Source organism: Myotis yumanensis, unplaced genomic scaffold, assembly GCF_028538775.1.
Source record: "Myotis yumanensis isolate MYYU_CA2020_CCGP unplaced genomic scaffold, mMyoYum1.0.hap1 SCAF_8, whole genome shotgun sequence".
Lineage (NCBI taxonomy): Eukaryota > Metazoa > Chordata > Mammalia > Chiroptera > Vespertilionidae > Myotis > Myotis yumanensis.
Window position 1 is genome coordinate 57417140 of NW_027223759.1, and position 16127 is coordinate 57433266.

The 16127-nt window shown below is 36.6% G+C and overlaps 1 protein-coding gene across 3 annotated transcripts in view; it reads right to left on the reverse strand.

Moving 5' to 3' along the window:
- Positions 1–6226: 6226 nt before the first annotated feature.
- The window catches only part of GPD2 (glycerol-3-phosphate dehydrogenase 2), a 140618-nt gene continuing 130717 nt past the window's right edge, over positions 6227–16127 (reverse strand). For all 3 annotated transcript variants that reach the window (XM_070422955.1, XM_070422954.1, XM_070422956.1), the window contains 4 exons: positions 13140–13252; positions 12963–13041; positions 12680–12778; positions 6227–9617 (listed from right to left, as the gene is read on the reverse strand). In XM_070422955.1, the coding sequence (XP_070279056.1) occupies positions 9492–9617; positions 12680–12778; positions 12963–13041; positions 13140–13252 (417 nt within the window). In that variant the 3' untranslated portion in view covers positions 6227–9491. The remainder of the gene's footprint in view (positions 9618–12679; positions 12779–12962; positions 13042–13139; positions 13253–16127) is intronic.

Sequence of the window (16127 nt, forward strand, 5' to 3'; positions counted from 1 at the left end):
ATCATTCCGGCCCCCAACTCCAGTTTGGTTGGTGCATTTTGCATTTAGCTTATTTTAAATAACAATTTGTTGGATTAAACCTACATTCCCAATTGGAGAGCAAAAAAATACCATTTAAAAACATTTGTTATCTTGGAATATATAGTGCTAGGTATTTTCCTCCAAACATACATCTCCATGTAACCAAATTTCTTAAAGCTTCAGTATCACCAGCCCCTCTATCCTTAATAAGTAAGGAGGTGGCATAAAAATAAATTCCTAAGTTTAAACAAGTATTGAATGGATTGTAGTAAAAACAATTATGGGATTTTGCCTACGTGTGTTTCCTCTGACTGTAACTATCCTATCTCCTACTGCTTAGGTAAAAGCCATCCCCTTATCTGTCTATTCCATCAACAAAGCATTTGAGTATCAGAGCTACTATAGCAAAGTAACTTTAGAGTGCTACATACAAATAGTTCCATTGAATTAGGATGTCATTTTTATTCCGATAATAATGTGCATTAAAAGTATGATATTGATTGTTTACCTTAAATGCCCTAACAGCAGCAAAGGAGTCATTCCTGACCTTTTATGGCTATTTCCCACTGCAGGACCAGCCCAAGACACAAATTAACACATCTCATTTTCTTATTTCTGTGAAACTAACAGTAGCAAGGAAAACCACAGCATAGGGGTAAGATTGTCTATTTCTGACCCTGCCTTCTAATAGCCAGTTTATATATTTGGGATTGGCGGGGAAACGACACAAAGAAACTCCTAAGTGACCATGCAAATTAATTGCCAATATATTCACAAAAGGTCTAACATATTCAGAATATTTATTTTATGTTGTTTTAGTTTTTTTTAATCCCTAGCACTAATATAGAGTAATAAAAGCTTCTCTGTAGCAACAGTAAATAATCTACCATCGTAGAATATATATATTTCAGGGAAGTCTGACCTCTGCTAAAATGATTTCTTCTGGGGAGAGAGGATGTTTTAAGTGGGGACATTCTAAACAGTTTTATTTGTATGTGTGCATATGTGTGTACGTGTGTGGGTTTTTTGCCCTTTTCTGCTGACCAGGTCTGTGTTTGGGTCCTGGTTTGACTAACTGCACCTTTGCTGAACTGGAGAGAGCCAAGTACTTAGATGGCCAGAGCTACCAATTGTAACTGCTCCTTTTCTAACTGCTGAAAGCACTAAGAGAATACAAAGTTCTCCTAAGAAACAGTTTACTCCTGGCTACCTTGCAAACTCAAAGGAAGCCCTGAAAGCCCAAATGCCTATCAAATGAAATCTATTTGAAACAAGACAACTTTATATTTTTGTTCCAAGATCTGTTGCTCTCCAAGCTTGCCAAGCTGAAGGTTCTATTAATTGAGCTCTCAGTCCAATGGTGGGCCCTCTGCCTACGGCCTTCCCCTGTCTACCATAGCTGTGATGGTTAAAAGCTTCTCCGGTTTGTCACAGAGTTTAATATGCACCCTACATAATTATGCAGGATTCACTGTGCTATCAAACTGCAATTCAAATTAGTTCAGGATTAAAGGCACAGAACAGTACTGCTTCCTTAATTGCATTGTACTGTGCTGATCACATTCAAATACCCATTACTCATTCCCTCTGTGGAGCAATAAGTCAGGGGGATTAATATTCAGGCAGGTGACAGGGCCAAGCCATTAAAAGGCAGTTATGCAGAAAGCATGGCTGGTTTTATTCACGTTAATGAAATCAGTGAAATGAAACTGTAATAGATTTATCAAAGCTCAGATGGATTTGCTGTAAATCAGTTTGATTCAAGCAATCAAACTGGACAATAGAGATAGTTTTCAGCTCTCGCAATGGGTGTCAGAACGCGGCATGTGAAAAGTGCTGATATTCTTCATGTACGGCTTTCATATCCACCCCGTGCACAGGCCTATTCCCAAACCACTGCTGCTAATTTTCTTGTCTTTTGAACTAGGTGCCAGTGGCTGATAAAACATACAGCATATCATCTTCATACAGCACTTACACTGTTTTTATTCCTCATTTTTAAGTCCTCCAGAACATCAGTTCTTTCCAGTTGCTGGCTGAGAAAAGAGGAAAGTTCGATGGAGCACAGACTAGCCTCCTTGCCCCTGTACGGCCCAGGTGGGGAATTCGAGTTTGGCCAGGGGATCCCACACAATTAACATGTCTCCTAGGCCAACACGTGTACGGAGGGAAAAAGGATCAGGTCACAGTTTCAAAGAGTGATGGGCTGGGGCAGGAGGAGCTCTAAGAAGCTGAAAATTTACTTTTGTTCCTGGTCTAATGAAATAATTTGGTATCCATTAGAGGGCAGCATTCGAACAAAAACTAAGCACAGCCAGGGAGGTAACCCCTGCAGAGAGACAAGCACCTTGGCCGAGGTAAACTTTTTTGACGCAGTAATCTTTTCCAAGGGTAAAGTCCATGGGATGGAGAAAGCGAAGTAATGGAGAAGATGGGAGTGAATCCTACTGTTAGAGCCAAAGGACACAGGAGCAGCTTCTGCCAGGTCAGCTTTCGGGAGGTTTCCGTCCCTACGTTAACTTCCTCTACACTTCACCTGTTTTAGGGCTGAAGTAGAAATAGTTCTGTTTGAGCTTAATGATCTTGTGTTTTGCAGACGGCGCTTCTGATGGAATCACAGTGAATTGTGAGATAGTGATCAGGTTTTTGTTTTCTTAAAAAGTTCCTCGTCATGTATTGTGGGTTATGCTAAAATTACTCTAATTGGTCTAATTTTTATTTATTAACAACAAATTGTTCTAGAACTAAAGCCAGTTTTTAATGATCCAAAACAGGAATGTTCTAGTCTATTAGCATCTATATGGAATAAATCAATATTAAAGCTAATTAACCCTTTTCAAAAGCATTTTGTCCCAGGTTTTTATTTAATGGTTCAGTGCTGCTTAAAGCATGGATCAAGCTGGATAAGCTCCATTTAAAAAAATGGCCCATTTTTGAAAACAGTTTAGCAGCTTACTATGACGAATATATTTATCGGGATAAACTTGACTTTTTTCCAACTGTATAAATAACAAACCAGGTTTCTTAAAAGATCTGATAATAAAATAGAGATTAAGGGCAACAGACAAATTTGTCCACTTAGCAGTATTATAACATTATAGTAACTGACCTAATTGATTGCTTTTAAAAATATTTATCCATCCATAGGCATATTTTCAATTTTTACTTATGAGGATATTCCTAAGGGAGAGGGAATCTCCATATTAGATATTCATTCTAGGTCAGATGTGAAATGTGAACCTATGATTTGTCCTTTTTGGAAGAAGCCATGATTTTTTAATACTGTTCAAACACATAGTGCAAAGCATGCACCTTTGAGATATAAATGACTAATTTGACATATGAAACCCATTGAAAATTATATATATTATTTAAGGAACTCGACACTCTTCCCCTTTTGTTATACTAGCAAATCACAGAATATACTTTAATATCAAGCTATTTTTGAGTTATAAAATAGATGATCTATTTGTACATGAATTAAATTCCTCATGGTTCCAGAGGAATTCATTTGTGATGTTATGAAATTTTGATTAGCCTGCTGTAAAATCAGAATTGTTTACCACAAGTGTCTGGATTCTGACTCTTGCAGTCTTTCCAAACAAATAATGCAATGAACTGGAGTGGGGGGTGGGACAGAGTAATTTATGAAAACATGGTACACCATAATTTTGCCATTTTTTCTACAGTAAGGATGGCAAGTGATTCATGGGATAAAATGAAATATTTCTCACTGTCATTTCAATGGATCTAAGATTTACAGCTTCTTAACTTAGATAGGAAAGACTCTGTATGCATAAGAATGAATTGCAAACCAATTAATGAGGGAGATGAAAAACAAAACAATTGATTTTAAGTAGAGAAAATCTAACAAGCAACAAATTAGAAAGGAGAAGAAGCAACTATTTAAGACCTTTGAAGGAAGGAGGTTGTGAGAGGGAACTGCTCACTTAGCAGAGTGCAGGAAGGTCAGGTTAAAGAAAAGTGATATGTTGATCCGATCTCATTACGTTTAGATTGCTTAGACAGACACGGGGAGGTAGCTTTTAAAGCAAAATCAGATATACCTATATTGGATTTTTTTAAATCACAAAAAAGTTAGAACCAGTTTTACAGTGTAAGTTCAAAACAAATAAAATAAAAAAAATCCTGTGACTATGAAAACACAGCCTCCAATTCAAGATTCTCCCTAACCCAAACTATTTTTTTTTTTTTTATAAGTATCAGGACCAAAAAGAAAAGGAAAAAAAAATGTTGACACCTCCTAACTCCTTGAGACACCACACTGAAGAAAAGCTAGCAGCCGCCACTGAAGAAGTGAACTTGAACTCTATGGGAGCCACTATACCTGGAAAATGAGAGCAGATACTCTGCTTAAGACACAAAAGAGTGGGCTTGAATGGCTCAGAAGCTGGTGGAACCAGCTGCACCGTGTGCCATGCCCTAGCATCCCAGGTGGGTACTCTGAGACTCGATCCTCCCATCTCTTCCACTGAAATGTGATATGCTATCTACGACTATAAGATACATACCTCAGCTTTCAGTTTCAAGCAACTCCAATGTGAATGCAGGTAACTAACAGGGGACTGGTGGTAGGGTGTGCTAAGCAATGCAATTTAATGCCAAATGTGACGAACAAAGATGGCCTTGGTCATGTTGCTAAAGCAGTTTTGCTTAGATCATGTAAATCAGGGGTCCTCAAACTTTTTAAACAGGGGGCCAGTTCACTGTCCCTCAGACCATTGGAGGGCCGGACTATAGTTTAAAAAAAAACTATGAACAAATTCCTGTGCACACTGCACATATCTTATTTTGAAGTAAAAAAACAAATGTTTTCGGTGGGCCGCATGTGGCCCGCGGGCCGTAGTTTGAGGACCCCTGATGTAAATTTTATTATTCTGGGTCAAATATTTAACAAAATGCAAAGATAATTATTGCTTTTGGCAAAGGGCCCACAACCTTCTTTGTGTAGGATCTACAGGACTATCCTGGTGTCAGCATGGCTCACATATATCATGTTATGTGCGTGTATTTCACAAGTTTGGTAGCTAATTAGAGGCCTAAAATACAAAGTGCAGGCACAAAAGGCTCATCAACTCCATCTCCTATACAGAAATCCTCTCATTAGAAGGATGCCGTATCAATTTAAAACTTCTGTTGTGCCTCCTTCATAAGTCAAATGCCATCAGGTGGAATCTAACACTAATGATAATGTGGTGTTGACAAAGATTTGCAAATATCAATGTTAGTATCCATTTTCCTTTGATTATCAGAAATTGTATATACATTCCAAAAACTGAAGCAATCCACTTTGACAAATTTTAAAGTGCTATAAAATTTGATAAGCCAGATCAATGAACAATGTTTTCGAGCTGCTATATATTTTTTTCCAGGCACTGAACAAACAGTTCATTGTTACCAGTCGGGGGGGGGGGGGGGGGGGGGCGGGGGGAGGCGGAGGGGGAGGGGGGGGTAATGGCTTTGGGTATTCTAGGCAATACCAAAGAAACTTCAGAAGCTCACACATGCTTTGAGCACCAAAAACCAAGAGGCAGTGCATCTAAACCACAAATGGAGCCTATGGTATGCTCCACACACGTGTGTAAATTAAAACCTATAAAATAACATGGGCATTGTAAAACTTGTGTTAAAACTGATAACAGCTTTACTGATTTACTGACAATGAAAATATATAGCATTTTTTCTGTCAGAGCATTTATCAACACTTGGCAACCCTGTACTAACTTGACATGTGAGATGATCAAAATGGATTATGTAATCTTTCCCATTCATTTCTATTGATTTTAGTTATGATAAAATTCATCAGTGTGCCTGGGAACCCTCAGGCTGAAAGGCTCTTGGAGACAAAAAAAAAAAGGAAGGGAAAAAAAAGAATTCAGCTGAGTTAGTTGTAATAGGATGAATGTAATTTTAGAATAGGATTGCACAAATCCAGAAGTCATGCCCTAAAGGCTGCAGCAACAAATTAATACAAATAATCCTGGCAGTCTCAAAAAATTACATCTGTCTATGCAGAGATTTACTTTTGAGATCAAATTATGAAATTTCAAGCTAAAAGAATTAATGTGTAAGTGCCATTAAAAACATAGTTTGTAAACATATTTTCAAACTTTTTTAAAAAAAACTTCAACAGTAATCAAAGTTATTTCTCTGACTGCAAGTAACATCAAAATGCCAGCAAATGGACCATTTTAATCAGTTTTATTGATTCATGCTTTCAGTTCTTATTCCGTTAAAAACAAGGCACATTAAATACATCCTCTTATTGCTCTATAAATGCATGCAGCTCATTCCGTATATCAAAAGTAATAAATAATGGCGATAAAACACCAAGACAGTTATAAAAATGACAACCCAGCCTCAAACATAGTATTTAACAGTCCAATCTAGAACAATAACCCAACACGATACATAAAAGAGCCATGAAAACATGCAGTGTGTTTCTCTACTTCACTACTGGGCTTATACTTGATCTTCTTTAAAAACACAGTAGGGCTTTTTTACTCCCTAAAAAGGGCTGACATAATGCAAAACAGTGCAAGTTATAGCATCACCGACATCAGTATTATTACATTCATAGGCCAAAATACAAATACATAAAAAAGGGAATAAGACCAATGATCATTCTGACAGTATGTTTAGTAAAAGTCAGAGTGAAATTTTCATTGTACAAAAGAGAAATCCACATTGAAATCTAATTTGAAAAAGACAAAACAAAGCTAGAAAATAAAGCAGAATAGGGAGCATGCACTTAATTGTAGAAACCCTAAAGTTACACTCAGTATAAATTGATTAAAAGCACGAATTTTGCAAACAGCATGATGGATATGAGGCAGGCAACCCTGGCTTAACAAATAATCCAGCACGATCACTCCCGTATGACTGTGGTCGAGCTATTTAAAGGAACATCCAGGTCTCACCACAGATGGGGTTTCCTTTACCTGAATCCCCTTAAAGGCTCTTGAAAGAAATCACTTGATGGATAAAAGACAATCCCTGCACACCCCACTCCCACCCTCACCCCCGCGCCCACAGCATCATCTACATCACATTTATAGGAAAAGGGCAAAACATTCTTTTGCACTCGGAGTAGGTTTTGCAGGGGCTTGTTCCCCAATTTCTTGCTTCGTTTCTGAAATCAGGTGAAGAAGCTGTGCAGGTTTAATTAAGAACTTACACCCAAATGTGGGGGTGCTTTATTCACAGTAAAGACTTGGAACCAGCTCGTTTCCAAGATGAGTCTCTGGGATCGATGAAGGAGCGTATGTTTTAGAATTAGCAGATTTTAAGCAAAAGCAAATATGCTCAAAAGAAGAAAAGTGTGCTTTTCTTTGTCCTTAAAGGAACTTCACTCATAGCAAAGCGTGCACAAACAAGGCCTGTGTTACAAACACAGCCTTGCCCAGGCCAGTCAGGTCTTAAGCTGGGTCCCTACTGTAATGGATTCAGGGAGAATACAAGTCATCCTTATCATCTCTAACTAGAAAAAGAGAAAGACAGAGAACACAAGTGTACAGTATTGTGGTACATCATCTGTAATGGTTGAAAGGACAGCTCTTCTGTCTGTTAAGTGTCACTGGATTCCAAACAGTGAAATGTATCGTCTTGATAGAAAAATACTAAATTACAAAGCCACAAGCTTCCATTATTTAAAAAAATAAAATAGCCAGTATAAAAACAATCACACCTTGAAAGAAAAACTTCACAGTGGTACCTCGGAGCATCCCTTGCTCTGTTTTAGGTTTTCCTTTCGAAGTGGCAAGTCTAAAACATCCTTTAAAAGCAAAAGGAGTGAAGATGCTACCTTAACTGTTTCAGAAGTGAGGATGGGTGCTTACGTGAGTGAATTTCCAGTGTTGATACTATAACATCCAGGCTCATACCCCACTCGAATGAGGCATAAAGATAGGCTACAATATTGACATAAACAGAAATAACAGCACAAAAATGTTTCATGTACCAGTTTAAAAAACTAAGACTTTAAGAGTGTGCAGTGAAAACCTGACATTAAATAAAGGGTTAGATTTCACATACACAACCTGATCTGGAGACACAAAAAATAGGTAGTTAACTTCACAAGAAGAAGCACAAAAAATAAATATTCAGGTGACTGGCTAAAATGCCAACAAAATATTGCAAAAGCATACCAAAATAGACCTTTAAATTCAATTCATTATTTGTGAAGTGAAATACAGATTGGATTTTTGTTTGTTTTGTGTCTCTGTGTGTGTATGTGTGCTGGGAGGATATGTGTGAGTGTACGTTTGTGTGGTTTTATATTTTTATTTTTATTTTTGGTTGATTAAGAACTTTTCCACTGAGTACAGAATGAGAGAGGCTTTAGGTAACCTAAAGGACCTTGAGTGTTGTGCCTTTTTACAAATAATTATAAAGTTACTGAAGGGTTATTTCTATCCTCATTGCTGTCTATTTACAAATACTCCCCCAAAAGGATGCAGTAAACCAAGCAAAACAGGTCATACCTGACAATATCACATGCTCTAACATTTAGGATTTGGGGATTAAAAACTGTGCTATCATATGTGGATCTTTAGTAAACACAGGTTTTTAACCCTTAAATGTATTAATTACTCCTATAAAAATTTGGGAAATTTAGTCTCATCCCATTACATCTAACTTACCACTGAAATGCCGGTTTTAAAGTTAAAAAGCAAGAATCTTCCTGGCAACTATAATAGTCAAAGAAAAACCAGCAGTGACTGAGGGAGGGAAAAAAAAAACAAAACACACAACGAATTGCTGAGATGAAACTATCACTGTAACTCCCAGAAATGTCAATGCTATCCTTATCTTATACCTGTGATTCTGGAAGCTTTCGGAGTTTCTCTTTCAGACTTGCTCCTGTAACCAGATCTAAATGTTTCCTTCCCTCTCCAGCTTTGCCAGTCATGCTCTACATAGAAAATTGTGCGACAGTTTGGAGAGGGAAGGCAGACAAGCTGGAGGAAGGAGTGGCTGAGAGGTCTTCTCTTAATAGGCCACTCTCAGCTCCATTTCTTTTAAGAACAAATGCTATCTACAAGCTTAACATCCAGAGCTTTGGGTATGTTACAAAAGTCTTCCAGCTCCTTTTTTCGATTTCAGCCAAAGCATTCTGCCTCTAGAATTGAATTAGAATAAATGAACAAATACACAAAAAGTGAGCATGTCCAGTCTAATCGGTCACAAAATGGATACAAAACATTAAGGCAGGGTGCATCAAAAAAGAGGAAAAGGGATAAAATACACTTTTTAGAAGCGAGAGTGAATGGCAAATACAAAGAAGGGGTACACATCAACATCCTAAAGCTTTGGAATGTTTCCCAGTGTTTAAAAAAAAAAAAAGCAGCTATCCATATCCACTATTTTGGAGTGTTGTATTTCGTAACTGTTGTTACATGATGATTTGTTGTTCCTATGTGTGTTGGCCGAGGAGTCACTGCTCACACTCACAATCCTCCACAACTTCTGTCCACCGGAATGGGAACCCTTCCTTCCAGGTTCTCTTCCGCCGTTTTCAGTAGGATTGCCAGCCGGCTTCCAGACACCCTTCCTTTCTGAATAGCACTCATCAGCTTAAAGAGAAAACAGGCAACAGATTCAGAAGGCAGGCTGGCTCACTCCCTTCCTCACGGCGTTTGAATGGTCACCTTTGCTGTAGGCAGAGGTCATTAAGTGCTCCATCAAAAGCCACGGCAGGTTCTCTAGCTCAAATCGAAATTGAATATTTCAGAAATGGGGGTACGGGCAGGTATTTTTTCACTGCTGTCAAAACTACACCCATCTAGCAAAATCGGCCTGCCTTTAAATGCAAATACAATACGTCACTTTTTTGTCCTTTAATGTGCTCAGGGTGCATAATTTTTTTTGAGCAACTCAAATATTGGATCATGAGTTCCATTTTAAAATCTTAAAAACGAATCTCAGGGATTGAACAAAGACAAACCATGATCTATATTTAACTACTCTTTTTTAATGTTACTGTACTTGACAACTCCAATTCCCCTAAATCCAAATTCTTAAAGACTGGATAAAGTAATTTACATTTGAGTACTTGAAAATGGACCCAGAGATCTACCTGAAGAATTAAAAGCACTCCGCAGCCCAGGTTTTAGCTAATTCATTTTTATCCAATGGATAAAATCAGAATTAGTCTTGAAATTACATGCAGTCAGTGGGCAAAGGCCTTTAATCTTGAAGGCACTTCGCCATTATGAGCGTGGGGATATTTTTTTTCCCTTTTCAAGTTTATGTGATTTTAACTCTTTGCTTTTCTTAGTATCACTTCCTCAATCTTTTATTTATTTATTTAAAAGAGCACTGAGTTAGCCATTCACTGGAATATTTTTTAGGGTGATAGCTTTCAGCTTACAGCGACACATTTCTTTAAATGGCTCTGAAGAAGAGTCAGAGACATGTGCCAAGGCGCAGGAACAGAATTGCCTGACCTTATTAAAAGCTGCTTCACAAGCTACTGCCTATTAGAGATTGACTCCTACATGCACAAGTGGCATCAGAGCCCAAACCTAAAAATAAAGTCACGCAACCACGTGATGCCTGCAGGGATCCTTCCAGTGGGGATTATTGAGAAACTGAATCTATACTGACAAGGGTGTTTAATGAGGTAAACATGGACTCAATCCCGAGGGGAAAAAATTGTATTAAAAAAACAACCCTGACAACATACTTTACATATGACAAATGACGTAACATAAAGAATGCTGACATCTAAATACAGAACAATTTATTGTCTATTGTTTTGTCTCTGAGTGCATGAAGACCTTCAAAGTTTATCAGAGCTAACAAATCTGATAGAACTGGAGCTTTTCATTTATCCATAAATATTATATGATGTACCAACCTTTAAAAATTCAAAGTTTCTTTAAACATTATATGTATCTTGAAACCATATTATAAGGAGGAAAAAAAAAACATTTGGGTGTGAATATATTTTATGAGAAATATGATCAGCAATTTTTAAGTTGAAAATTAGACTCTGTATTTGTACTTAGTAGAGGCATGAATAGTCTCTTTCATTAAGAATTGGACAAAAAAAATAAGGAATACTCAATTATTAAAAACTGTACAAGAAAACCCACAGATGGTTTAAATTACTTTGTATGTGTTTAACTCTATTGCATTCAAAAAATTACTCAACACTCAAACCAGAGAGCATATCCATAAAATTAGATTCTTATTGCTTCTAAAACCCTAGGTCAGTGGTTCTCAACCTTCCTAATGCCGAGACCCTTTAATACAGTTCCTCATGTTGTGGTGACCCCCAATTTCATTGTTACAAATTGAACATAATTAAAGCATAGTGATTAATCACAAAAACAATATGTAATTATATGTGTGTTTTCGGATGGTCTTAGGCAACCCCTGTGAAAGGGTCGTTCGACCCCCAAAGGGGCCGTGACCCACAGGTTGAGAACCGCTGCCAACCTTAAGTACTATTGCTTATTTACAACACATGAAATGAAACATAAACTATTTCTTTAAAGTTTTCTAAAATACTGAGACAAACCATAAAATATTCTAAAAACAAACTAGACAAAAATGTATTAAATGATTTCTAATTGCCAAGCACAGATTTTAACCTCAATTCAAAACGTGAACTTAGTTAGCTAAAGAACTAAACATCCTTTTTTGTAATGCTGGACACAACCTGTGAAAATTTTCTGCATTTAGATTCAACAATGCTCTTATCTGCAGCTCATCTCCAGAGAGACAATTACCATTTCCTTTGCCTTGATCTTGTTTGTTTAACTTGACACAGTGAAGAAAGGGCTGACATTGACCAAAATCCCCAGCATTAATTTATTTCATGTTCAGCATTCATCATTGCCATGGTGCAAGCAAGACCTGGCATTCATTTGAAATACCTGCCCAAGAAGCACTACAGAAAAAAACCCGGCTGCTTGGAAACCAATACATACTTCATATTATCAGAGTCCTATGGACAGCTACAATAATGTATGGGTTTGTTGAATTTCTCTCTTTTAAGGAATGATGTGCAGCATCCAATTGGAAGTTAAAGTAGCAAAATGTATTTCCTTCATGGTTACGATTAAAGAATTGAGCCGTGAGTAAGTAAAAATAGAAATGCTTGAATTATATGGTCTTGACCTCAGAATGCATGTTCCCTTTCTTTTGTTTTTCATGTTCTTTATAATGTAAGAATATAATAATTACATTTCAGGATCTCAAGTGAATATGATTCTCAAATGAATGAGACAGTGATTTTTAAAACTTTTCCTTAAAAAATTACTTTCCACATTAGAAACGTTGTGTTATAGCTCCTTGAAGCCGGTAAAGAATGGTCTGGCAGTGGTATTCCATGGCACATTTCTTTAAAAAGCATACTTCTTACTCACCCCCTTTAGGCCATAATTAACTTAAATTTAATCTAAATTGCCCAATATGACAGAATGTGTCTTATAAAAAGGAAAAAGAATGTGCACCACATAGAGCCTTATCCTTGAAGGCAGACATATCAACTTTTGCTGGCTTCAAGCTCTCTTCTTTTTCAGAATGAAGTGACAACTGTGTGGACATCAAACTCTATCCTGGAGCAACCATTGGCAACCAAAAGATAAAAAAACAAATACATGTGTTTCCTTTCAGTAAAACTCACCTGCAAAAATTCATCGAGTTCAACTTGTCCATTTTTGTTCAAATCTACTTCATTCAGAATTTCATGTAGTGTGTTTTCATCCATTTGGATATTGATACTCTATATTAAACCACAAAATAAAGATTAACTAAAAATTATGCAAATCCTTTTAATAATGTTACCAACTTTTCAAAAATTAAAAGAGAAATATTACCCATAGAAATACCTAGATAAGGAAAAAATATCTACTATAATCTTTACATTCTTTTGCTATCCAAGATATTGAGTTAAAAAAAAAAATTACCTCTAATACACGCTGAACATCAACAGTGGTAATAAAGCCCTTTTGGTCTGTGTCAAACTTATGAAATCTCTTCTTGTACCTGGAATACAATGTTGAATAATGGAATAATATACTTATGTAGGTAAGAGAGAGAGAGAGAGAGAGAGAGAGAGAGAGAGACAGACTTATTAGAAGTACCTGTCAACGTCTGAAGGCAGCAGTGAAATTTCAGAGTGATCTGTTAACTGTTCTGATCGAGATTTATAACCCATTTCGAAATACAGAAACTTCTTAGCTGTTTCAAGTTCTTCCTAAAACACAGACACACACAAATTTCAAAGATTTATAGTAAAATGTATTGATTTTTTTTCTTTTGATGTTCTAAAAAGAAGCTAGCTTATCCTCACTTATCTGACCAGCACATTTTTATTTCTTCCAGACTTATTAAAGTATAATTTATATTCAACAAAATCCACCTATTTTAGGTACGTAGTTTGATGTATAGTCTACCATGATCAGGACATAGAACACTTCTATCACCCTAAAAAGCTTCCTTCTGCCCATTTGCAGTTCATCTCTTCCCCAGGCAACCACTGATCTGTTTGTTTGTTGTTGTTTTTTGTCACAAGTTTTGCCTTTTCTAGAATTTCATATAAAAGGGCTCATATAGCAGGTAGTCTTTTGCGTTTGACTGCTTCCACAGCATAATGATTCTAAGATTCATTCATGTTGTTGCATGTTTTATTATTTTGTTTGCTTTTAATGCAGAATACTCTTCCACCAGCAAAATCTACAGGACCAAAATCTGTGGTTTTGGTTAAAAAAAAAAAAAAGGCAATTAAAAGTGAAGAAAATATATAGGACTTGAACAACTACTTAGAATGTAGTATGCAGTATACCCAGACAGACAACATGAGATTAGCTATTCTGAAATTCTGTCACTAGGATTCTGATAGTTGGGTGGAAATTGCTGAGTAATGAGAAGAAACAAGCTATCCTGACTAGTTCTACCTGTTTTCTCAAATGTTCCAGACTCAATTGATACTATTGCTGAGAACATTGTCATTCTTTAAAAAAGAAAAAAAAAAAAAAATCACACACACACACACACACAATTGATTTCAGAGAGGAAGGAAAAGGGAGAGATAGAAACATGCCCTGACCGGTTTGGCTCAGTGGATAGAGCATCAGCCTGCGGACTCAAGGGTCCCAGGTTCGATTCCGGTCAGGGGCATGTACCTTGGTTGCATGCAGGAGGTACAGCTGATCGATGTTTCTCTCTCATCGATGTTTCCAGCTCTCTATCCCTCTCACTTCCTCTCTGTGAAAAATCAATAAAATATATTTTAAAAAAACAAACAAACAAACAAAACAAAAAAACATATTTCCATTGCACCGATTTTACCAGGTCACATTCTATAAAACTCATTCAATATTCATTTCCCTGGAAATAGCTTCTCTGATGCTTCCCTCCAAGAACAAGCTCTTCTTTGATACATATCCCTTCATCGCCCATGTGAGTTATTCATACACCATCAAGCAAGGAACCATGGAATTTCAAAGTTGGAAGCGATTTTTCCCTAGAATTCACCCAATGCATCTCCCTAACCTCACATTTCCTTTACAATAATCCAAAAATGGAAGCAGGAGTTCTTCATCTAAAAAATTCTCACAATAGGGTGATAACTCAATACCACTGAAAGTAGCCCATATAGGGATGGCTCCAATTGCTTAAAAGTTTTATGTTGAGATTAAGCCCATCTCTTTGTAATTCCTCCAATTTGTTTGGGATTAACAAGTACCTAGGAAGGAGTAACTACTAGCTTCATCAATCTGGAGATATGATTCCTATTAATGCAGCTTCAGATTACAATTGCATTTGGGGGCAGCCATGATTTACTGTTAACTGCTAGGCATTCATAGACAACAGAAACCATATTTCATTTTTGCATATGTTACTGGTAAGCCTTGTCAAATCTATAATGAACGAATGGAATCGTGTTTCTACGTATTGCAAGGTTTACCATTTATCGCTAATTATACCTAATGAAATTTCACCTCTTGCTTCCAGTTGTCATTAAACATTCACTCTCCCTCCAGTTCCTATTATTGGTGTGCCAAAGATGCATGCCATCAACATTGTAATCTCAGCACTTGAAGCAAGGTCAAACCAAGGACAAAATCCTTAGAGACCTCTTCTGAGACAAACAGTGATCATTTGATTACAAATCCACCAATTTAAAAAAAAGATATCACATGGGGCTTTGAAGAATGATTTAAGGAACTTAAATACACCATTTCTATAACATTTCCTTGATTTAACAATCTTGCTAATCTTTATGAAAAGAAAATTAGATATCTGAAATGATTTTTTCCTAAATAATTCCTTATTAGCTTCCAATGATCACTACACGTGTCTTGCTAAATCAATAAAATAAACTTAAAATGCCATAATCTAGAAAACTTTCCAAGAACAATGCTAAGATCACCAGTTTATAAGCTACAAACTATATTTTTTTCTCTTCTCCTTTTTTGGAATTTGGTGCTACATTTGCCCATCTTTTGTCTTCTGGTTCTGGTTCTGTTTGCTACAATATTTTAAATCTCAACAGTGGTTAAATAAATTCCATCTGCAAATTCTCTGAGTAGCCTGAGGTATAATCTTGCTGGGTTGGCATACAAACTCATTTAGAGCAACCTTCTATTTAAATATCTATTTCCTCTTGCCAATATTTATTTTTCTCTTTTCACACTGAAAATCATTCTTCTTGACCAAAAAGAAAAAAAGAAAAACAATTTGGTATTAAACTATAAGTTGAAAAGTTCTCGCTTTTCTCCAGCATTGAAGAATATGGTGCCAGTCTCATCAAACAATCATCTAGGTTAGGCCTCACTGGCATTCTTTTCCATTTGTAAAAGTTGTTTCTTGTTTGTGTGTTTTTTGTCCTTAGCATTTTTTTCCCCCAATAGTCAGCCAATCCCTGACACTATTTATATACATCCATATCATTCCTAGATATCCTTTCATTGTTGAGCACTTGTCTTCCATCTGTTTTAAATTTGCTGCTTAGCAGCTTGCTTTTTTTCAGTCACTTCATTTCTTCACTGGCTTCTTCCCCATTGAAATCAATTTTGAAAGAATTTCTTTTTGTGAGACTCCCTCAATCTATTTAAGTGGTCTTCTCT